The 24,982-nt window shown below is 34.6% G+C and overlaps 2 protein-coding genes across 9 annotated transcripts in view; one reads left to right on the top strand and one right to left on the bottom strand.

The window, feature by feature from the left end:
- LOC101896339 (protein disabled) overlaps positions 1–3,371 on the bottom strand; it is a 28,934-nt gene extending 25,563 nt beyond the window's left edge. The window contains exons 1-2 of the mRNA XM_059124471.1: positions 2,197–3,371; positions 1,556–1,801 (exon numbers count right to left, since the gene is read on the bottom strand). Coding sequence (XP_058980454.1) covers positions 1,556–1,592 — 37 coding nt within the window. The 5' untranslated portion in view covers positions 1,593–1,801; positions 2,197–3,371. The remainder of the gene's footprint in view (positions 1–1,555; positions 1,802–2,196) is intronic.
- A 1,092-nt stretch (positions 3,372–4,463) lies between these two features.
- Positions 4,464–24,982, top strand: part of LOC101899632 (LIM and SH3 domain protein Lasp) — a 183,594-nt gene continuing 163,075 nt past the window's right edge. For 3 of the 8 annotated variants that reach the window (XM_059124444.1, XM_059124445.1, XM_059124441.1), the window contains exons 1-2: positions 4,464–4,672; positions 5,852–6,022. In XM_059124444.1, coding sequence (XP_058980427.1) covers positions 5,954–6,022 — 69 coding nt within the window. In that variant the 5' untranslated portion in view covers positions 4,464–4,672; positions 5,852–5,953. Of the gene's footprint in view, positions 4,673–5,216; positions 6,023–24,982 lie in introns of all 8 variants that reach the window. The other 5 variants (XM_059124448.1, XM_059124447.1, XM_059124446.1 and 2 more) reach the window with 3 other exon arrangements.

The following is a 24,982-nucleotide window of genomic DNA, read 5'->3' as shown; positions in this document are numbered from 1 at the left end:
AATTTTTATAAATTTAAATAATTTTTCATTCAACATTTTCAATTCCAAAATTGGTTTGACAGTTCATTGTCCCTGCAGCTGTGCAGACGCGTATACCTATATTCTTCTGCCATGTATTTTTGCTGAGTATATTAACATATAAGCACTCGTTCACAAAAGTCAATTCCATAGCCTATATGTCAAATAATATCCAATAGATTTATAAATGAAATTTACGTGACATATACGCTATGAAATTGACGTTTGAAACTCTAGACACAATTTAAGGTAGCTTCAAAGTGAATTTTAAATTTTTATTCAATTGCGTATACGTCAACTGATATCTACAGGATTTCAGAGTTGATTTCATTTGATAACAAAAAATTGTGAAGTTTGTTTTTTACCAATGCAATTGAAAAACTCTCGATTTATTTTGGGTATAAGAATACATGTAGATGAATCAACGCTTGGGAACATTGGGAACATTGACATATATATGTCAACATTTTTCAAATGTTTTTTTTTTTTTTTTCAAAAATAAGCAGATTTTTATAAGTTTGCTTATGCGATACCAATCGGAGGTTTTTATGATATGCATTTTTAACAATTTTTATAAACTTAAATAAATTTTAATTCAAAAATTTCAATTCGAATATTGGTTTGACAGTCCATTGTCATGGACACAAACCATTTTTGGAATTAAACATTTTAAATGAAAAATTATTCAAATTTGTAAAAATTCGTAAAAAATCCATATTATAACAATCTGCGATTGCTGTCGTGTAGAAAAACATATAAAAATCTACTTAGTTTTGAAAAATCATTTTAAAAATTTTGGACATATCAATGTTCCCAAGCATTGCTGCATCTACCATGGTCCCAACATACATACTTTTACACTGCACCCATAATTTATTTATATTTTTACCACAATTTAATAACTACATAATAGGTGTGTCTGGTTACTTTTCCAGCAGGAATTGTCCAGTAACTTCTTTCTGAGAGAGTAAGGTAGTTTTATTCTCTTTTGCAAGAAAAATGCGAAAAGTAAACAGACGGTATTCCTGCAGAAGCTTGCAACTAATCAGCTGATTTGTCAAAACAAACCAATTTGTCCCCCATAAGGAGAATTAAAACAAAGGAAGCAATACTAATTTTACAGGTTTTTTAAATAAAAATGTTGGAAATAGTCTTTTATTTTCTTATTACATGTTAACATTTACGTTTTTCACATTTTGTAAAGTCGTTCTCCAAAAACTATTAGTCTTGCTAATTCCAAAAAAAAATTTTCAAATTGAAAGCACAAAAATAAATAAACAAACAATAGAAAACATCTGATTGAATTTCGTTGAATGAGAAGAAGAAGAGTTGCAAGTGATTGCAAGAAGAAATTTTTCCAGCAAGAATTTGCAAACTCTCACTGAAAGAACTGTCAAAATTTCTCTCTCCAACCGCTCTCTTTTGCAGAACTTTTGGGTTAACAGACGACTTCCAGTAACAATTTGTAACAATTGTTACAAACTTTAGGGTAACCAGACACACCTAATTATTTATACCTAGGATAGGCTATACTTACATTTACAGGGGCTTGTTTTCTTTCTTAGGGTTTGCATATTTTTGAAAAATTGTTTGACATCCGGGCGCTGCAACGTTTATAACGTGACGCGTTTACACAAATCCACAAAACAGCTGTGAGAGTGAAATTATTTTGTTTTTTTATTTTTTATTTTGCTCCTCTCTCTTTTAGTTCGTTTCACAGTGGTCAATGGTTTCACTCACATGCACTCTCTCACCTACGGCACTTTCTTTCGTTACTGCCGATCTATTATATTACGGGGGAAATCAAGGAAATAAACACACGGTCATATGAAAATGAAAAAAAAATGTAAACATTCCAGCAGTATAGCCGCATTCGCATTGAATGATAACACAAAGATAAAAAAGTAAACAAATATCACTTTGAATGTCAACCGGGAGGGTGAATGAAAGAAACACAAACAAACCAAGAGAAACACGATGAGATTATGTCAATCAATCATGGTGGTTGGTGTGGGTGATAGAGTTGTGTGTGTGGAGGGCTGATGATGATGAAGATGATGATGGCATACACTGACAATAACAACCCTTCCGAATAACCGTCAATGATATCACGAAACAAAAGAAATAATGAGTAAAACAATTATATTTTTAACTAAAAAAAAACTTTCAATTATTTACTTTGTTTTTGCAAAAGTTGGTTTTGTGGTTTTTCTTTTTTTCTTCGGTTTTATGTGTCAAATTTTATTTATATTTTGTTTTGTTCATGTATGATGCGATTATATTTTTCTCCGGCAACACAATGACCAAATTTACACAGTTAACCACCACAAAACATACAAGGCAGAGAGAGGGAGAGGGGTGGTAAGTGTTGGTAACGGTTAATGGCAATACGTCGATTCTTTACTATATTTCTTTGTTTTTCTTCCTTGACGAAAAGAGGGTGGTTGCTGATTCAATAAAAAATCAACAAACTCACGAAATAAAATAATTGTTACACAGACACTGACTGCCCGACTTGCTGGAGGAGGCTACGATGCGCGTTTCGTATATATGTATGTAGATATTTTCAATTCACCGGCTTCCATACAATTCACGCACACTGCCGAAGGAAGAATACAGCAAGTTTTATCGATTTTTCACTTACTCATTCAAAGTGAACAACAACGAATTACGTCTGATGGGGTTTTGTTAGTTGGCCGATTTCTGATTGGAAATTTTCTAATTGAATTGTAAATTATTGTTTAATAGATTTGCTCCATTTTCAGTACATCATTTGCAGTTTTGCATTTCTTCTTTGTTTGTTTGGAATTTTCTTAATTTATTATAAAACACTAAATATTTGTCACAATTAGACGGATTTAATTTCAAAACGGCATATCATTTGAAACACACATTACATTTCAGCAAATTGTATATCTTTTGAATATATTTATTGTGCAATATTTCCCGTTTTTCATTGCAAAAGCTTTATAGTTTCGCTCATAAAAATCTCATTTCACTTATGACGAAAATTTTTTTCTGTATAACACCGAGTAGAATTTTTCCTTCGACTTGCTTTTTTTCATAAATTTTTTGCTGTAGCACTTTTGGAATATTTGAATTTTCTATGGATTTTCATATAAATTTTCTTGTTATTTTATATTTATTTCCAATTTTGAAGCGTTTTCTTTGTTTTATGACTCTAGTATATGAAAGAGTCCTCCGCCCTTAATGTATTGAAAATCATTGAAAATTCGATTATGTCAAAGGATTCCCGTTTTGTGATATCCTTTTCGTCTGAAAGCAATTTGACAGTTGATAACTGTTAATGAGAACGGAAACCAGAAAATCGTTGTTTGTGCCAACACAACTGTCATTTACTCAACACATTAAGGTAGCGTACCTAAATAACAGTTATACGTCGAGGGTGTTTGAGTGCGCTTTGTGCATGGTAGAAGAATATAGGTAGACGCAGCTGCTGGGACAATGAGCTGTCAAACCAATTTTGGAATTGAAAATGTTGAATGAAAAATTATTTAAATTTGTAAAAATTGTTGACATAATAGACAATATACATTTTTTTCTATTGCGAGTTTTAAATGTCAAATTTAAAAGAAGTCGTGGGTAAATGTGACTAGGATTATCGAAATAACGAATATCGGTAGGTACCGTTATATGTGCGCTATAGGAAACCATGGACCTAGATATTTAATGTTTTGTCACCGCAGCGAGAACCCATTTGCCAATTTTTAAACAAATCCGTTGGAAAATGTGGATAAATTAATAAAACTACCGAATGTAGGGAGGTACAATTATATGTATAGTAGAATCAAGAAGGTACAGTCATGCAAACATATGTTTACAATTTTTTTCCAAATTATTCGTTTGACAACATCTCATTGTTATAATATATTTTTATAAATCCATTGTAGATACACAAATCACAGATGGAAACCCCCGAATGACGTCGTATAAGAAAACATATAAAATTCTACTTATATTTAATAGAACATTTAAAACTTTTTGACATATCAATGTTCCCAAGCGTTGTGCATCTACCTGTATTTTTCTACCATGGTTTTCTTATACGACGTCAATCGGAGGTAATTTAAATAAGCGATTTTAAACAATTTTTACATATTTGTATAATTTTTCATTCAAAACTTTTAATTTTATAATTGGGTTGACAGTACATTGTCACTTGTTATTTTTCCATTGTACCATGGATTTTGCCACACTCGACTTTGTTCAACATTTAACATTGCAGCTGAAATTCACTGCGATATTCACCACATTTCACTCCTCTAAAGGAAAACCAACCTATTTTAAAGACGTACATGTCTATTTCTATGCCATCGTCATACGTTTCAATTTAATGCGACTCACAAAACGTTGTGTATTGCAGATGACGCCGTTAACTCCATTGTACGGCGTGCCACTGTAATGCTCTTGCTCTCACACTTCGAATTCATTTTATTTTGAAATTTACTTGCGAGAAGTTGTCGTCGTAGTCGTTGTCGCCGTCGTAAAGTTAAACGCCACAAAAAACCCCCCATCATAGCCAAAAGAAGAAGCATTGATAAATTTGAATTCAATTGCGATTAAGCGAATAAAAATAAGCAATAGCAATAAATAAATATTGCGAATCGGAAAAATTAAAGTGTTTTTGCAACAGGTTGGTGGAGTGTTTGAATATTAAAAAAATATTTCCATGTTAAAAGAAGCTTTTTTCTTTGGTTTTTGAAAGAAGCAAAAAAAGAAGTGATCGTATCTCCAGTAAATAGTGGAGACACAAAGAAATCCAAGAAAGAAAATAAAAGCAACAAAGTAACAAAACTCCAGCAACAGTTCCTCCAACTTCAAGAACCGTAGATAGAGTGGGGAGCAGCCAGCTTCAAAGAAGTTTGTGTGCCTGTGTTTGTGATGTTGTGTACCTAATTCTACTATTGTTTAATAAAACAAGAAAAGCCAACTGAAAAGTTAATGAAAAATCTTAAAAAAAAGTTTTAAATAAATTAGTGTTCTTTGATTTTTGCTTCATAGGTATTTAAGTCAAAAGAAAAAATTCCATTAGACAACAAGATTTTCAAATTGGAAAATATATTTTTTTCACATAAAAATTAATAAAAATTACAAAATTTCATTGTCAAAATAGAAAAAAATTCCCTTTGTTTTTTTTTTGGTTAATTTCATAAAATTGTTTCATCTCCCAATTTAAGTTCTCTCTCCCTTTTCGATGAAGTTGTTGCCCGCCTGTGTTTGTGTGTGCGCGAGTGAATAAAGAAGAACATTTTTACAGCAGCAGCAGTAACAACAACAAAACGATCACAAACGAACCAAACCAGTCCAGTGTGGTGGAGCAAATTAACAACAACAACAACCACAACGAAAAGAAACAACATCAACAATTCGGCAACAAGATCTCTAAGCCAGCAACCACAACAACAAAAACCAGTACAATAATAACAAATAAAAGCAACAGTTCCAGTCTGTGTTATAAAAATAATACAACTAACAACAACAACGACAGTAATAATAAAATTAGTGTCTCTGAGAAGGGGGATCATACATACCAACAACAACAGCATATATCTGAAGTGAATTTGCAAAATAATTGTATGTTTGTGTGTAATTTGATTTTACTCTCATTACATTCTTATTGCCATCAATTACTCTGCGAGAGAGTGAGAGATAAAGTACTTGAGAGTTGCCCAATAAGATTCTCATTGAATTAACCAGCTGCTGCTGCTCGACCATTATTATTTGCATTATTTGTTGCCCCCCAACTTATTTCTTCTATTCTTCTGAAATTTAAATTCATCACCATATCATCGTTTTCTTTCAATTCTTAAAGGCTAAAACATAACGAGAAATAAATACAAACAACAACAACCACAACAAACTCCATCTGTAGAATCGTTTGTTTGACACTAAACGACGAAGGAATTGTGCAAAAATGAATAAAACCTGTGCTCGCTGTCAGAAGGTGGTCTATCCCATCGAGGAGTTGAAGTGTTTGGATAAGGTAAGTGAAGTACTCATACATTGTTGTTGTTTTTGTTGCACAATTGCATTGTGCTCACATAAGGACTGTTTTTTTGTACCTTTGTAGCAGTGTTCTTGTTGTTGTATTAATATTTATTATTGTTTACTTTTAATACCCATTTTTGGTGTTTGTTTACATGACATGTAGGTCGTCGTCGTCGCCGCAGTTGTTGTTGTTTATTGTGCACGTATTGCTTGTTTTATGCCCAAATTATGATGGTGGTCTACTCTAATCAAACGCCAATTAGATTATCAATCGAGCACAGTGTTTAGAAAACAAAGGAATATAGGTACCGGTTTTCAAATGTAATTAAGATAATACCAGTTGAAATTCTGAAAACAACCTTTATGGTAGGTTACGATAAGAATTCGTGAAATTAAAACGGAAAATATCGAAATTTATTTATTTTATATATTCAAGCACAATTAGAGAAGCTTTACTGGCCAATAGTATATTACACGTCCCACAGAGTAGTGAAATCACGGAAAACGGAGATAAATCGACATACTGAAATTAGTTTTTCTGGAATAACTATTTTCACTCGATTATAAAACACAAAATTCTACCTTAATATCAAAATATTAACCACAAGCTAATTAAGTTTTGAATTACACAGCGTTCATGATGAAACGAATTTTTATTTTTTATTTATATTTTATTTATAGTAGTTGTGTTTTTCTTATCGAAAGTCGGTCTCAATTATGGCCCGATTCACACAAAATTGAAAATGTAGGGTTAAGGTCAGAATAGAAGCAAATGATCGTGAGGTTTTTCAATTTTTTATAGTGTTGTGGGGTATCACACGGTCCCACGACTATATCCATTGCTTATTTGTTTTTTTAATTGAAATATCAACTACAGGCAGTTACCAGTATTTGAGAGACAAAATATAGAAATATACCTAGAGAATTGAGAATATGTCTATATTTTCAACATACCATTTACATCAGAGATCTTGGGACAACTCTAATTTAGTAAAAGCTTTCGATTTTTTTTTCCAGAGGTAGGCATTTTTGTCCTGATTCCGGGAAACTTTTTTCTTGGGGAACGGACCCGGGACTCCAGATTTTTGACCCGAAAGTCCGGGTTCAAGGCCCGGATGTACTTACCCGCTAAGTCGTCATATGTTATTTAAAGCGCCTCGGAAGTTACAGTCGAATTATTGACTTTTTGTAGCCGTATTTTTTATAAAAACCCCCAAAAAGTCGTAAAAGGGCCCATTATGAGGGGCTAATACCTTTTTTCGGGACCAGAGATATTCTTTTCGGCTACGCGAACTAAAGTTTTTTTTTAATTTAACAGTTGTTGCCGGGGCTTGAGGTTTTCTCCTTTCGGTATGTCCTACACCGGCTAAGGCGAACCAACGTTTTTGTAAATTTGATACTTTTTGTAAGAAGCCGGCCGAGAAGAAGACGAGGCTTGAGATTTTCTACTCTGGGTAAGTCCCACAACTGCTAATTTTTTCTAAATTTGATACTTTTGTAAGTCTAACGCCGGCTACGCGAAACAAAGGTTTTTTTATTGAAAACATAATTTTAATGAACTGATTAGAATCCCGTACTTTCGGGTCAAAAATTGAGCGATAATTCTTTAGAAAATTCGAAAAATTCTTAAATCTTTTTGCATGTATGGTCCCTATATACGGAAAATACTCCTCGAGGCCTTTCATTTGTGCAAAGCCTTAACCCCCCTTCATATTCAAATATTTTTTTCTGGGTTTAAAACTTGTTCAACGTAAACGTTTTAAACTTCTTCAACGTAGATTTTAATTAGGTTTTTATTTTGCGATTTTATTGTAAATTTGAAATGTGTACGGAAAATTTTGAAATGTGATCAAAACTAATATAACTTAAAGTACCAATAATATTTCTCTGGTTACTACCTCTCTCTCTCTCTCTCTCACTCTTTATTAACCCTTTCTGAACCGGAGAAACAATCACATTGATTTGTGTCTTTGCTAATTAAATTTAATTTTATCTTGACGGACATCGAATTGAGAATCCAATTATCTTAAAATCAAATTATTTGACGTAGAGCTTCCAAAATTTGGCAGAATAATATTGCGTATAGGATGGTTGGTATTGAAAATGAGATATATCGTCCTCGTTTTGGTATAGCCGCCATATAACGGTTTTTATGATTATTGCCAAATTTTTCCACGGATATGTCCAAAAATTCGTATTTGTAGTTCGTAATAGGTTCTAGCTCCAATGGCAGAACATATTATAGCCAAGTTTTTGCATAGCCCTCATATAACGGTACCTCCCGATATTCGGTATTGTGCCGATTTTTGCCAGATTTTCATACGGATTTTTTTAAAAATTGGTTTTTGTAGTTCATAATGGGTTCTAGCCTCGGTGGCAGAATATTGAATATTTAGGTCCACGCTTTCCTATAGCGCACATATAACGATACCCACCGATATTCGGTATTTCGATAATCCTACTCACATTTACCCACGATATTGTTTCAAATTTGGTATTTTAGAAGATTTGGTATATGAGAATCCTTAAAGTATAAAATTGTCTATAAAGGTTCCCGTTTTGGTATGGCCTTTATATGAGGTGAGGCCATTCACCCACTTTATGTTTTTTTTTTTAAGTTTAACAATATTATTCAAACGGTCTTACTGGTATTTGTAGTCTAAAGTGGAACACGTTTGAACTCAGATACCTTTATATAAACATGTTTTCTTTAGCCAATGTGGGAGGGTATTAAAAGTTCGGCCCATTCTAATTTAATGTTTTTATACCCTCCACCGTTTGTAACTCATCGAAATAATAATTTAAGACACAACAAAGTATATAAATTCTTAATCAGCGTCAAATTCTAAGGCGATTTAGCTCTATCCGTCCGTCCGTCTATCCGTATGTCCGTCTGTTGTAATCACGCTACAGTCAAAATGAATTAAGATAGGAAGCTAAAATTTTGCACGGGTCTATCTTTTGTCTGCAGGCAGGACAAGTTTGAAGATGGGCTACATCGGTCCATCATATCGTATAGCCCCCATATAACGGTACCCCCGATATTCGGTATTTTGATAATTTTAGCCACGTTTTACAATAGAATTGTCTGAAATTCTACACAAGGAGTTCTTTTTGAGTACTTTACCCCCAGAAGGATAATTGTGTATATAGGTCCGCGATATCGTATAGCCCCCATATAACGATACCCCCCGATATTCGGTCTTTTGATGATTTTAGCCACATTTTCAACGGAATTGTCTGATTTTCAAGGGAAAATAACTTTCTATATGGAAGCAATTAGAAAATGAAAAAAAAAAAAAAACATTTGGAACGGTCAATCTTTCCTCGGGTTTTGCTTACTTCATATTTCCTCGGTTTTAAATGTTATAACAAGGCAATGAATCCCAATTTTATTTATTTGAAGTCAATTGTCATTACATTGATCTCTTTCTTTTACTGTTTCTCGCAAAAACTGAATCATATCAAGGCTATGACCTTTTTCTTGTCACCCAATTCTACTAATCGATATTTACACATCTACATATGTGCATTTATATATTTTGGTCTAATATGATTGCCAGTTACATATACCTAACAAATGTGATATCTGCATTGAACCAAAAAAAAGGAGAGATGTGAAAGCAAAACGAAAAAAAGTGTTTGCGGTTAGGAAGAACAATAAATATTCTGACGTAAAACTAGAAATCGCATAATACTGCTACTACTACCCAACTGGTAGTAGGAGACATGGCTTTTGGGGGTTTCTATAGTCGTTGACTGAGTGTTTGGTTGGGGTGTCAGGTTAAACACCTCATTTCATAATTGTTGTGTAAACGCCTTTCTGTTTGTTTATTTTAAATTTGATTTCGATTTTTTTTGTTTTTGTTTGGGAAGAGGTCAACGGCGGTGTGTCGTCCTCATATGTATGTCACATGCCACACACTTTCGATGTTGTCATAGTGGGATTTATTTTGTTGTTGTTGTGGTGGTGGTAATGTCAACACAGACTTGCTGCAGTGACCAGTGACCACGGCCAAATTCAATACAATTGCTTGTTTGTCATTCATTCATCACCCAGATAAATTCAAAAAAAAACAAAAAAATAAAACATAAAGTCAACTCTGCTGCATGTTCGCATGAATGTCAACCCATCCAGATTCCAATGCAGATGCACTGGGAAGTTGTTTCTCTTCCACACTCACTCACTGTCTGCCTGTTCACCCAATGCTGGCAAATGAAGCAGAAATTGTTGCAGCAATGAACGACGGACTGCTGCATTGGATGGAATTACAAATTTGCATAGCTTAGTTTCTCCATTTTACTGTGGCTGACTGGCTTGCTGGCTGTTGTCGTCGTTGATGTTGTGAGCTACTGCTGCGCCAACACACTGCAACTTTGTTTCCATTTAAATACATTGCAGAAAATTACATATGATATGCAGCATAATTTAATTTTATGATATAATTTACTTCTTCAGCTCAGAAAAAGTCTTCAGAGTATGAGAAAAAGTCGGGTGGTGGCCATACTGATTGGCTTAATGTCACTGTGTCAATATCCAAATGTTATTTTCTTTTCATAGTTTCCTTGCAAAGTTTGCTTAGCATTCTTGTTGCATTTTGTGCTCGTCTTTATTTTCATCAAATTTAAGCCAAACAACACCCAGTTTCCTCTTTTCACCCCCTTCCATTCCAAGAGATTTCGCTGCATATCGTCTCCCTTAGACTTGAAATATTAAATGAACATTGCAATGTTATTCCTGCAGTTTTATTTCAATTATTTCAATGAATAACAAACAACTTCACTTAAAGGATGAGGTACTTGACGAAACGAAAATTTGATGGCAAAGGTAAGATGATGATGATAACGGCGATGGAGATGGTATCATGAAGCACTGCTCTTCTACAGTGTGCTCTGGGTATGATTGACAGTTTGGTACATTGCCACCTTCAAAGCTTTACTATAAGATTTTGTGGACTGAATTCTGGCTGCCTACAGAAACTCCATTCAGATGGGTTAAAGTAAATATTTTCATTTCAAAAAAAAAAAAAAAAAAAAAAAAACAAAAAAAAAATTAAGTGTTCAGTTTAAGATTTCCTTCAGACTCCGCATAAAGACCCTTAAAGTCGCTTATAACCTTCGGGTCCTTTTTCCTTATTATGGTATAGAGACATCCCTTATCCCGTCCACTTCCTTCATATCGACCATGGAGACTTCGACAATTGTTGAGCCGTTTATAAAGACTTTTGAGAGGTTATAAAGTTTTTTTCTTCTTCTTCAAAGTCGTTGTTATAAATTTCGCCCATTTTTAAACGCCATTTTGTCAATATCAGGAGAGGACGTGTGTCAAGTCCTGAATTGTCCGGTCCTTGTCATTAAATATACACTGAAGGTTCCCTATAAAGAGTTTCATCACAATTTTCTTCAGGTTTTCTTTAAAGACAGTGCCATATTAATGTTGGAAATCTCTCCTCTTTTTTATATATAAACGTTTCCTTTCTGTTCGTCCAAAATTCACTTCAGATCTGTAAAAATCCCTTCTTGTCTTCCATAAAAATACTATTTTTATATCATCTTCAAAGGTCCTCCATAAAGACCCCTTTAGGTTGTTAAAACTGTCTTTTACGCTACCAGTAAATACTCCGATCAAATATATCGGAGTATAAATACAATAAATAAATAAATAAATAAATAAATACTCCTAGCAAACTCTCATTAAGCATATCACTACCGACCCCCGTCGAAGAGCAGGGGCTCTTCTATCTATAGACTCAATATAAGTTAATGCAGTTAACTTAATGCAGATGCCGAGTGCTCATTTAGAGATACTTCTTTCTGCTCGGCTAGAGAGAAACTTTTCTGTTCGCCTGAAGAGACTCCTCAACTCGTCTGGAAAGAAAGACTCTCTTACGCTTATTTAGGGAGAAGTCTTAAGCACGTCTAGAGTGACTCTCTCTAGATCGTTTAGACTCCAGAGAGACTATCTTTAATTTGTTTAGAAAGATTTTCTCTTTTTAGCTCATCTAGGTGGACACTTCAGCTCGCCTATAGAGATTCGGAGTCGCTGGTGTATGGAGCCTCCCAGCAGGTCGTCATGGAGGATCCCAGCAGCACGTCTATGTGGACTCCTAGTTGATCGTCATGGAGATTACCAATAGGTCGTGTGTGGAGACTCCTAGAAGTTCATCTATCGAGACTCCCAATAGGTTGTCTATGTTGGTTCCCAGTTTTGAGACTCCCTCTTCAGCTCGTCGCTGGATATTTTTTGTTGAGCTCCTCAGTGGAGACTTTTGTCGGTGGAACTTCCTTATGATCGTCGGTGGAGTATTTTACATGTCGTCAGTGGAGATTCTATTCAACTCGCTTTTGGAGACTCCCTTCAGAACCCTTATGGTGGTCCCTTATGTTCACCTGTGGAGACTGCCTTCAACTCGTCAGTGGAGACTATTCAGTTCGTCGGTGCAGAATCTTTTCAGCTCGTTTTTGGAGACTCCCTTCAGCACCCTTACGGAGGCCCCTTTTGTTCGCTCGTCAGTGGAGACTTTTTTCAGGTCGTCGGTGAAAACTTTTTTTTGGTCGTCAATGGAGCTTTTTTTATCTCGTCTATGGAGACCTTCAGCACGTCTAGGGAGGACTCCCTTCGGCTCCCGTGTGAAAACTCTCAGCCGTCCGCCATTGAATAATCTTAGCGGCTCATCTAACGAGACTCGAAGAACTCCTTTCGACTCGTCCAGGTAGACTCTCTTCAGCACCCTAGGCCCCTTTTGTTCGTCGGTGGGGACTCCCTTTAGTTCGCGGTGGAGATTTTTGTCATCCGTGGAGACTTTTCTCTGGTCGTCGGTGAAAACTTTTTTCAGCCTCTTTTAGCTCCCTTCAGCACGTCTGGAGAGACTCCTTTCGCCTCCCATTTGGAAACTCTCAGCAGTCCGTCTTTGAAGAATCCTAGCAGCTCATCTAACGAGACTACCAGCACTCCCTTCGGCTTGTCTAGTTAGATTTCCAAGGAGTATATTCCCAGCAGCTAGTCTATAAAAATTTCCTCTCAGCTCGCCTAGGGAAACTACTTCAGTTTATTTATGAATACTCCCATCAACTTGTTTATATAGTCTACCCTTCAGTTCGCCTGTAGAAACTCCTTCAACTCGCCTAGGAAAACTTTTTCAGTTCGCCTTTGGAGACCCCCTTCAACCATCTGATCCCTATGGACTCGATTCAATGTGTCTATGAAGACTCCCCTCAGTTCTTACAGATCTTTTATAAAAATACCATTCTTTTCCTCGGTTTCAACATGTTTTCCAGGAATCACCTTATCGTTTTGTTTGTAGGTCTTGCACTATCTATCTCTTCTAAGCTAAGATGGGTAATTGCCCACCTCACCTTAGAAAAGAGAGCGAAATAGAAAAACATTTTTGTTAAGACCTCTTGAGGAGGAGCTTTATTTTCATTGCTTCATTAATTTTGCATTTTCTCTTTCGTTTAAAGTTCGCCCCGTTTTAGATCTAATTGAGAATTTGTGTTGTGTACTATTCCTACTATTCCTTTTTCGAAAGGAATGGAATTTCTGCTGCCGTTGCATGCCCGAAATTGACTTGACTTGTCTACTTTTTTCCGTAGGATGTTGTTATCATCTGTAGTTGTAGTTTTTGTGATGGATAGTGTTTTTTTCTTTGGTTCCCTTCAGTTGTAGGAATTTGAGAATGCCAACTGGCTAAGGAAATTACAGCGGCATAGAATAGCAAACATATTAAAAGTTTTGTGGCGGAGTTGCATGTAAAAATCAATATAGAATAGAAACAGATGCCAGGCAGCTGGTAATAATGCGGTGCAGGGGTGGGATGGCTTAAAACGAGGTCGTAAAATTGATAAATTTTTTATTTTTGGAAGATGCGTTTTTTGAATAACCTAATTTATTTATTTTCTTTCCATTTTCAGGTAAGCTTAAAGTTAAATATAATAAATATTCGTTTATTACAGGTGAGTTTTTGGGTTTATTCATAAATTTATTCAAAACAAATGACTTAAAGGAGTATAGGCGTGAGCGAAGGGAGCATTTATGGAATTGAATGGGATCTGAGGTGAGGTGATTTTTTCTCCGGCTCAGAAAGGGGTAATAAAGAGAGAAGGATAGGAAGAGAGAGAGTGCGAGAGAGAGCTCGTAAACCAGTAAAAAATGAAAGATATTTTGATTTATTTTAGTTTTTATCAAATTTCAAAACTTTCCCATTTACAAAGAATTTCAAACTTACAAAGAATTCATTAAATAAAAATGATATAATTAAAAACCAGTATGGAAAGGTCAAAAGTCATGTGGGACCGACTATATGATACCCTACACCACTAAGCGTATTTAGTAGAGCTCACGTAACAAACAATTTTATATTGGGAATTTTTGGTGAAGTAGGTCATACCAACTATTGGCCATTTGGTCCACAATTAGCCCAAATCGGTTGAAGATATACATATATGGGAACTATAACCAAATCTGAACCGATCTTCATAAAATTTAGAGGAGGTATTTCTGTTCTGTATCTGATATCTGATACCAAATATCATTCTTGTGGAGTTCATATTACGAATGTGAGGGTCTTAAACACCAAATCGGACGAAAAATATACAGGGTGAGATGAAAAAATGCAACAAAGTCAAACGCCATAATTTTTACATTTTTTCTAAATTTTATTGAATGAAAGCAAAAAATGTCGGAAATAGCACCAAATTTTAGAATAAGTTTAGATTTATTCGAATTGGTCAACCTTGGCACGAATTATCGCCTTCAAACTGCCAATGAAACCGTCACACGCTTGACCCATTCCCGGCGAAGCGCTTGCTTGAGGTGATCGGCACTTTTCATGCTTTCCAAAATACTCCAGACACAATAGTCCAACGGATTGGTATCTAGAGATTTTGGTGGCCATTGTGTGCTAGAAATAAAGCGAGGAACCTCATTTTGCAACCATTCTTGTGTGGCACGTGCTAAGTGAGATGGTGCTGAGTTTTGTTGGAATGTCCAAGGTCTGCGGCCAAAATGTGTGTGTGTGTGTCCAAGGCACCCTCCGAATATACACCCTCCAGAATATTTTCGCGATAATATTCGGCATTTATTCTGATGCCACGGTCGATTAATACGAGCGGAGAGCGCTTGAGTTCTGGTGGCCAACCGAAGGTGCACATTTTCAGCTGACCTCTTTGGCAAGTAAACACGATCATTTTGTTTGTTTACAAACTGCTGAACAACGAATGTTTTCTCATCGGAGGAAATCAAATTCGGCAGTTTATCTCTTTCGGCTAAGCGAAGCAACTCTTTAGCTCTTTTCAGTCTATTTTCTTTCACTTTTTGGAATTTTAATGGCTTTACCCCGAACTCATTTTCAATATTTGCCGAATGGAATATTGCGATATGTTCAGCTCACGAGCCATTTATTGGTCACTACGATTACGGGTTTCGATCAAGTTGATTTTTTACTTTTCGAACCATTTCTGCTGTTATTGCTGTTTTCTTCCGTCCACTTCTTTGACGTCGGGCTGCGCCACCAATATGACGGTAACGAGCGATGGTACGAGACACACAAGATTTATTCACATTTAAATGCTCGAATGCTCTAACGATAGCCACTTGTGGGTTTTGCAGCCACATATAAAGAAATCACACTTGAACTCACCCTTGAATTCCATCACAAAAAACTTTTTTTCTGCAAAAATTCACAAAAAATTAGCGACGAATTATTTCGAATCTCGTATTTGAAATTCGGAATCGTTACTATAGCCTATGAGAAAAAATTACTTATACAGCACCAGATATTCGTATAGCCGCCATATAAAGGTTTTCATTTCAGCCCCCTATATAAAGGTTTTCTTTTGAGCGATATTTTTATAAGGTTTTTTTAATTTTCACGTTCCTTCCGAATAGCGGAGGGTATGAAAAATTTCGGCACGGCCGAACTTAGCTGTTTTTTTTTACTTGTTTGTCAATTCATTCATTCATTCATTCATTTCCTTTGTCATCCATTGATTTTTCCCAACTTCATTTACTTGTATTTCGATCAAATGTTATTCTCAATTACAACAAAACATACTCCCTCCAGAATAGAGTATATGGCCAAAGTTCAATATTAAAATGTGCCATCAACAGAAACTCCTCCCCCGCATCCTATCTTCTGCATTTTCTTTATCTGTTCGCCTGCAACATAGACTTCACCAAGTCAGATCCCTGTTTGGTATTTCAAAAGACCTATTGACAGTGTCATGTTTTGCACACATTCAATGAGGATGTAAGGAAAATAATCTGTGCTTATGTCATTTCAGTCGGCTCAGCAAAATAAGAAACTTGCCAAAAGAAAAAAACCCAAGCAGAAGCAGAATAGCAAAACAATAAAACTTATTCAAATATTCATTAGAAGAGACAACAATTCATTGACAAGTACTGATGTTAGAATAAAATTCCCTTCGCTTGATTAAAACCTATGGCATGAATAATGATATACAAATGTGTATGTATATCAGACTATATCTATATCTATATCAGACTATATTTATTGTATTTGTGTCACATACCTATCTAAAAATAAATTACCGGAAATTTAAATTTAAACAAATTATGTGCAAATACTTTAGAGAGCAATAATGCTCGAAAGTCCATTTCCATCGTCACAAATGGCTTGTGCTTCACGCAGTAGTTGCAAGCATTCCCCTCCTACCTCCTTTATCATTCGGTGTTGTGTACGTGTGTGTGTGCAGTCAACACTTTTCATAATCGAACATACACAAACGAATTCGCTTCAATTTTCTTAGCTTAAAATCCATTAATTTTCATACAAAGTTTCGTTGTTGTTGTAATTAATGCATCTTTGTGTAATATTCCGCGGACCGATCGACCTTGTGCGCTTAGCTGAAATTTTGGTGCAACATCAAGTTTGACTTCAATATCTTAGCTTTGAAGAAACACAAAAAAAGCGAAAACCCTGTTCTAGAGTATTTTGCATAATAATTGTCGTACAAAAAGGGTACATGGGTTTGGCATGACAAAATTTTGACATTTTGTTTCAAATGGAGTTCTAAATGAATATATCGATATTATACAAGAGCAGTTCGGCCAGGGAACATAGGCTTTCGATCCTTTTAAAAATTGTTTTAAAAATCCACTTCTTTGTGCCAAGAGGAATGGCCTGATTTCTACCATCTTTATTGCAAATCTTGTGTTAATAGCAATAATGGGATGTGTAAAGTTTGAAGAGAATCGGATGTTTATTTCGGATTTTATGATTGTTTTGGTTATTCAAAATTTTGACCCTTTGTGTGGTAGGTACCAGAAGGAGTGGTACGATCTCCACCATTTTTATAGTAGATCTTGTGTTGATGGAAATATTGAGATGTGCAAAGTCTGAATTGAATAGGATGTTAAGTTCGCGATTTATGAGCTTGAGGAATATTCAAAATTTTGGCTTTTTGTGTGGAAGCTACCAGAAGGAGTAGACCGATATATTCCATCTTCACACCAGACCGTGGGCTAATAAAAATCATCAAAATGATGTTCCAAGTTGTCGTGCGTACCAGCCAGCCAGATAGACGACGGTCGGACGGACATCGCTAGATCGACTCCTGAAACGGATTTGGTCCAAAGAGACCTAGGGTCTAAAACCGATATTTTGATGAGACACATTTTGGCTGTATCAAATGATATATGGCCACTCTAGCCATATGGCTGAGGGTATAAAAATTCACGCTTTTCAGGTTAAAAAAATAATTTAAAAAATCCACGACTATATCGTTTTTGAACGCTTTTCTGGTTATTGATTTTTTTTAATTTTCGCATTTCCACGAGTTTCTAGTTTTGAATAAAAATTAATTTTAAAAAATCTAAGTTCATCTGGTTCTTAAAAATTTATAAATCCACGTTTCTCTGGTTCTTTAAAAATATTAATTAAAAATATATGCGACTATCTAGTTCTTGAAAAAAATATTTTAAAAAATCTTGTTTTTTAATTATTTTATAAATCCACGTTTTTTAATTTTTTGAAAAGATTAATTTAAAATTTAATTTAAAAAAATCATTTAAAAAATCCACTAGTGTCTAGTTTTTGAAAAAAAAAAAACATTTAAAAAATCCAGGAGTCCTTGTTGTGAAAACAAAAAAAAAAGTAATTTAAACAAAAAATCCACGTTTATTTAGTCTTTAAAAAATTACTTAAAAAAAATCTGGAAAAAAAATTAATATAAAAAAATCCACGTCTGGTTGGTCCTTGAAATAAATAAATTTAAAAATCTCCAACTGGTTGGTGCTTGAAAATATTAATTAAAAAAAAAACATCTTTCCGGATCTTAAAAAAATTAAAAATTAATTAAATCAAAATTAATTAAAAAAAAACACGTTTATCTGGTTCTTTAAACAATTATAGTAAAATCTACGCTTTTCTGGTTGTTGAAAAAAATTAATTTAAAAAATCTTTGAATATCTAGTTATTGAAAAAAAAATTAATTTAAATAATCTACGACTATTTAGTTCTTGACAAAAAATAATTTAAAAATTCCACGTCTGGTTGGTCCTTGAAACAAATTAATTTATAAATCCACGACTGGTTAGTTCTTGAAAATATAAATTAAAAAAATAAACGTCTTTCCGGATCCTAAAAAAAAATAATTTAAAAAAAAATCCATTATCTGGTTCTTGAAAAAATAATTTAAAAAATCCACGCTCTTCTGGTTCTTAAAAAGAATAATTGAAAAATCCACTAGTTTTTTAGTTCTTGAATTTTTTTTTTTAAATCTAGGCTTTTCTGGTTCTTGAAAGAAATTATTTAAAAAATCGAAGTCTTATTGGTTCAAAAAACTTAATTTAAAAAATCCACATCTTTTTGGTCTTTGCAAAAAATTAATTTAGAAAACCAAGCTTGCTTATTCTATATGAAAATAAATTATAAAAAGCCTTAGTTTTTCTGGTTCATGTAAAAATTAGTTTCAAAACTCAATGGCTTTTTTAAACATCCACAGTTTTTTTATTCTTTTGAATCCACGACTTTGTAGCCCTCGTGAACATGTTTCTTTTTTAATTCTCTCCTTTCTGGCCCTTGTTAAAATATTTTCTTTACATGCAATCCTTGATTTCATAATTTCGAAACCTATCACCCGCCTGCAGAACACCATTTGTTGTGCGTATTTTAAGCTGATTTTGCAATACAGTTGACTTTTATTTGTTGCTGCCATTATTATGCCTGTCATTTTGACATTCTTTATTCACTTTTCAATTTTTGTTGACTACAATTTTCGAGTCAACAACAAATATTTTTTGGTAGTTGTTGTTCTTTTTTTGAAGTTTTGACGCTGATGATGATGGCAAAGGTGTTGGTGTCAGTGCCAGCATCGATGGAATGTTTGGTATTTTTGCCGAGTTGATTTTGGTATACTGACTGATGCTGGTAGGAGGGAGGAGGGGATGGAGAGGTACTGTTTGTCATGCTAAAGTCTGTAAACTGTAGATAAACTTGTTTCATTTGCATTTTAGCTGTTTTTTCCAGGAAAAGACAATATTTAGCAGTGATTTTTTTTTGACATTTTGCTGTTGTGGTTCACATTTAATTTAAATTGAAAAATAATAAAAACAACAACATATTGCAATTCCATTTCAAATGTGAGGATTTAGAATGGAATTATGTTCTCTTTGTGGTTTTGAAATTTAATCAAATTTATTTTTTTATACATTTTTTTAATTAAAAAAAAACTATTTCAACAATGGCCAAGAATTGCTGTAAAAACATGTAATCTCTTCCACAATACATGCTTGGACACGGTGGATCGGACATTTGTGTGCTAGGTGGTGGGTAACCTATCTTTATATCTGCAATTGAAGTCACAAATCTACCATCATTCATTCATTCATACAGTCAGTCAGTGAGCCAGTCAGTAAGTCATTCATTGAAGTATGTTGTCCAATATACCCGGCAACCTACTGCCACATTTCTTTTCAAACATTTCTACGGTATGACGAATATTGTTCTTCTTCTTCTGCTTTGTTTTCTATTGCTATGGTGGCTGTTGTTGTTGTTTTTTTTGTGTCTGAATTTGACCACAGTTTTGCTGTTCCGTTGAGCTTTTTCAATTTCCTTGGAGTGATGATGGAACGCGAAGCAGCAGGCAGGCGGACAGACTTTGACAAACAATAGCAGCAATGCAGTTTTCCTGCCCCCACACCTACTGTTCTTTTTTTTTCATCCATTTCTTTTCTTGCAGCAACTTTCTAAAATATTGTAGATATTACTTTGTTATTCCTTCCCACTCTTCTCATCACCACAATCTTCCAGGACCTATGTGCCCAGGTCCTTTGTGACTTTCTGTGAAACTTAATCAATTCCCGGGAGTAATTGAAAACTATAACAACTAAATTCTTGTAAATATGGATAAATATGAAAGGACGTGATGGTTGTGTACTCAAGGAACACGAAGGAGAGTTTTTGTGATTTATTGAATTAAGTTGGAATAGAGATCCACTTAGTATGTACATAAATATTAAAAAATTATTTAAAAATAAGAATATTTCTGATACTATTAGAGGGTTATTGGATCATAGGAATATTTTTTCAACTGATTGCCTGAGTCTGGCGTATTATCCCATTGGCTTAAGCGGGAGAAATGTTTTTTTTTAACGAATCTGACAGCTTTGCAATATTTGCTGATCGCTACCAATGTCATGATTTCATTTCGGCGAAGGGAATGACGTTTTTCAAAATCGTGGATTTTTTTAGCAAATATTTCAAGGAAAAATTCCAAAAGAATTCTTGAAATTTTTAGCATATATTTTTTTTAAGAATTTTTCAATCCATAAATAGTTGAAATTTTTTAAATATATAGAAATTTGCTATAAATCTTGGTTCTTTTTTAAAATATTATTTCAAGATTTTTTATACTCTCAGTCATGTGGTTAGACAGGGTATATATCATTTGATATACAAAACGTGCCTCATCGAAATAACGATTTTAGACTCTAGGTTTCAGGACATTTGTAGTCGATCTAGCGTTGTCCGTCCGTCCGCCTGTCTGTCTGCCTGGTGCGCACTTAAACTCTCGAACGATTTTAGACTCTAGGTTTAAGGACATTTATAGTCGATCTAGCGACGTCCGTCAGTCCGTCTGCCTGTCTGTCTGGTTGGTGGGCACGTAAACTCTCGAAGGGAGTATCCGACTTGGTCCAAACTTGGTACATCGTAATATTATTATCAAACGTAGATCGAGTTCGGGTTCACTTCTCCATATTCAATATTCAAAAAAAGGATGAATTCAGTCGTAATTGCCAAAAATCAGTCTATTTTGGCTCATCTTAAAATTTTGGTGCACAAAAAACCTGATATCGGGTAAAGAACCAATCACGATAAAATTTGACAGAGGTATTTTCTAGCACTATCTGATGTCCGGTATCAAATATCATAAGTGTGGTGTGTATATTACGCATGTGACATTAAAATCCCAAATCGAATGTAACAAATATATTGGAGCTATAGCTGTATCTGAACCGATTTTCTCCAAATTTGATGTACTTGTTTCTTGACTGAATTCGGTGGGATGTACTAAAATTCAGGTCATTTGGACTTATATTAGCCATTTGGTGCACAACTAACCTGAAATCGGTTGAAGATATATGGGAGCAATATCTAAACCTGAGCCGATTATCTCCAATTTCAATAGGGTTCGTTCTTTTGCCAAACAAATATTGTTTGGAAAATTTCAGCTCAATCGGCTAATGAATGCGACCTGCATTTTGTTCACAAGAATACATGGACAGACGGACGGACTGACATGCATAAATCGACTTAGAAAGTGATTCTATGAAGATCCTCAAAATTAACTATGGGTGTATCTCGCTCTCTTCTCCATGTTACACATAAATGCTCAAAGACACTATGTGGTGTAAGGTTTAAATACTGTACAGAAGGGGAAAGGATAATCCGATTCTGCTCCGACTTTGAGAATCCCAACATTTGCATCAGTGCTAGATCAGGTGCGAAAATAGACAACATCGGTCCACTCTATCAAATATCTCCCCCACAAAGGATGAACATTTTGAATAATTATAACTCTTATAAAATGTGGTGTACGATACCGATTATCCTCAAATTACACTCATCACAATATTTTTATTAACCTATGGTCGGGTGTGAAGATGGCATATATCGTTCCACCCCTTCTCATTCCTCCCCCACAAAGGGTCCAAATATTGAATGACCATGAAGCTCATAAAATGCGAAATTAACATCCGATTCCATTCAGACTTGGTACATCTCAATATTTCTATCAACATAAGATCTAAAAAAATGTGTGAGATCGGACCATTCCTTCTGGTATCTTCCCCACAAAGTGTCAAAATTTAAATAACTAAAACGATCCTAAAATCCGAAATAAGCATCCGGTTTTCTTCAAATTTCACACATCCCATTATTTCTACTAACACATGATCTGCTGTGAAGATGGGATATATTGGCGCATTCCTTCTGGTTACTCGCCCACAAATCGTTCATAATTTCGAATAACAAAACGCTCATAAAACGCGAAATAAGCATCCAATTCTCCTCAAATTTCACACATCCAAATAGCTTTGCTAACGCAAAATCTGCTGCACATACCAATATTTTTATCTGTATTAGATGAAGTATGAAAATGGAATACTTCGGTCCACTATGTCTGGTACGTACTGCATATTTCCATATTTTCCAAAAATTTGCACATATCTCTTATAAAGTATAGGTAGTAGTCGATGTAATCCAAATATGGCACGTTGTAATTTTTATATCAGACTTAGGTCAGAGTTGGACGAGTTGGACAATATTGGCTAACGGCTAAAGGGTCTACAGTTTGAATAATCATAACTCAAGGCTGGGGCTATACATCTGTCGGCAAAACTCACTAATACTATTTAACGTGTTTAAAAATTATGTTCACAGATCTTATAAATTGATATTAGATTTAAATATGGAGTTTCTAAGAATATTTTTTCATATAAAACAAAACTAAAAATTTAAAATATTTAAAAATTAAACATCGGGAATATGTTAAACATACTCTTTTAAAGATCGTGGGTTTTTGTAATTATTTTCTGTATTTAATAGAGAATATTTTAATTTTTTTAAACAGATTTTGGATTTTTTTTTCCCAAAAATACTAGTTTGTTAATTTGCTTGTTTTAATTAACATTTTGGATTTCTTAAAATATTTTCACAAAAGACGTAGATATAAAAATTTATTCTTTTACAAAAATCGTGAATTTCAAACGCATAACCTATAAACAAAATATATTATTTTTTAAAATACTTTATTATTTTTCCACCAAAGTCGTAGATGCTTTAATTCAAAATTTAAACAAAACATAAAAATAGTTTTCAACGAAAATCCAACCAGTAGTCCTCAATTTGTAAGGATAACTTCCCAAGTATTAAAATATTTCAAATCCCATATTATTACAAAAATATTTTATAAGAGCAAAAAACAACATTCGATTTTCTCTTTAGCGCCTGGGATTTTAGACAGTTTCAAACCAATTGCATTCATTGGATGAAGTTCTCATTGCACAAATATTTGATATTTAAATTTAAGCGTTATTTTTATTTGTTACACATTATCTCACTATAATAATCTTTGTAAATCCTTTAAGGCGATTCTATAAGATATATATATTTAAACTAGCACTTACATATATACTTCATCCTAATACATGCAAAGCCTTACACTCTCTTCGCCTTCAAAGTGCTATCAACATTTTATTTTTTTTGGCAATCATCATTGGCGTTAAAACAAAATAAAATAATACCCACACATGGACCTCGAACAACCCAAGAAACTAGAATCAAAGATATGTAGGTTTGCCTCTCCGAAACTTTAGGCGGTATTTGAGGGGGTATGCAAAAAAGGAATATCATGTAAACGCCTATTCTTAAGCTATCCCCAGTCGCCACAGAAAAGTTCGAAGGCAAAACGAAAGTGCGGAAAAGAGATATTCCTACATGTAATGCTTCTTCTTTTTGTTGTTTTTTGTATTTTATTTAACTGGATGGTGATTGCATAAAAAAAACAATTTACACGCTAACTGCGGAGCATTTTCGAGAGAATGGCGAGGATGAATCATAAAAGGCAACATAAACATTTATGTGTTGGTGAGTAAAATGCAATGCTGAAGTTATGAGAAGACCCAATGGCCTGCAATGAAAATATGACGACCTGGTTATCTTATACTAAATGTCTTTAAGGTCTCCAACGGGAAGGCCTCCTAAACGAAAAGACTTCTATGAGAGGAAATTATAGTCTTTGCTGCGAAGACTTTGCGGCCTTCTCCCTAACGATCTTCTGGTCTTCTAAGAGAAGACCTCCTGGTCTTCTAAGAGAAGATCTTCCGTTCTTCTAAGAGAAGACCTCCTGGTCTTTTAAGAGGAGACCTCCTGGTCTTTTAAGAGGAGACCTCCTGGTCTTTTAAGAAGAGACCTCCTAGTCTTTTATGAGAAGACCTCCCTTTCTTCTAAGAGAAGACCTCCTGGTCTTCTAAGAGAAGACCTTCTGGTCTTCTAAGAGTGGACCTCCTGGTCTTCTAGGAGAAGACCTTACGTTCTTGTAAGAGAAGACCTCCTGGTCTTTTAAGTTGAGACCTCCTGGTCTTTTATGAGAAGACCTCCCTTTCTTCTAAGAGAAGACCTCCTCGTTGTCTTCTATGAGAAGTCTTACTTTTTTATGGGAAGTCTTGCCCGTGTTGTATGAGAAGACCTTCTGGTTTTCTATAAGTAGACCTTCTTGACTTCTATGAGAAGACCTTCTGGTCTTCAATGAGAAGACCTCTTCTGGTCTTAAATGAGAAGACCTTGTGGTCTTCTATGAGAAGACCTCTTCTGGAGACCTTCCTGTCTTCTATGTGAAGACGTTCCTGTCTTCTATGCGAAGACCTTCTGGACCTTCCGGTCTTCTATGAGAAGACCTTCCGGTCTTCTATGAGAAGACCTTCCGGTCTTCTATG

The sequence above is a fragment of the Musca domestica genome, unplaced genomic scaffold (genome assembly GCF_030504385.1).
Source record: "Musca domestica strain aabys unplaced genomic scaffold, Musca_domestica.polishedcontigs.V.1.1 29, whole genome shotgun sequence".
NCBI lineage: Eukaryota > Metazoa > Arthropoda > Insecta > Diptera > Muscidae > Musca > Musca domestica.
This window is presented reverse-complemented; position numbering and strand designations above follow the sequence as displayed.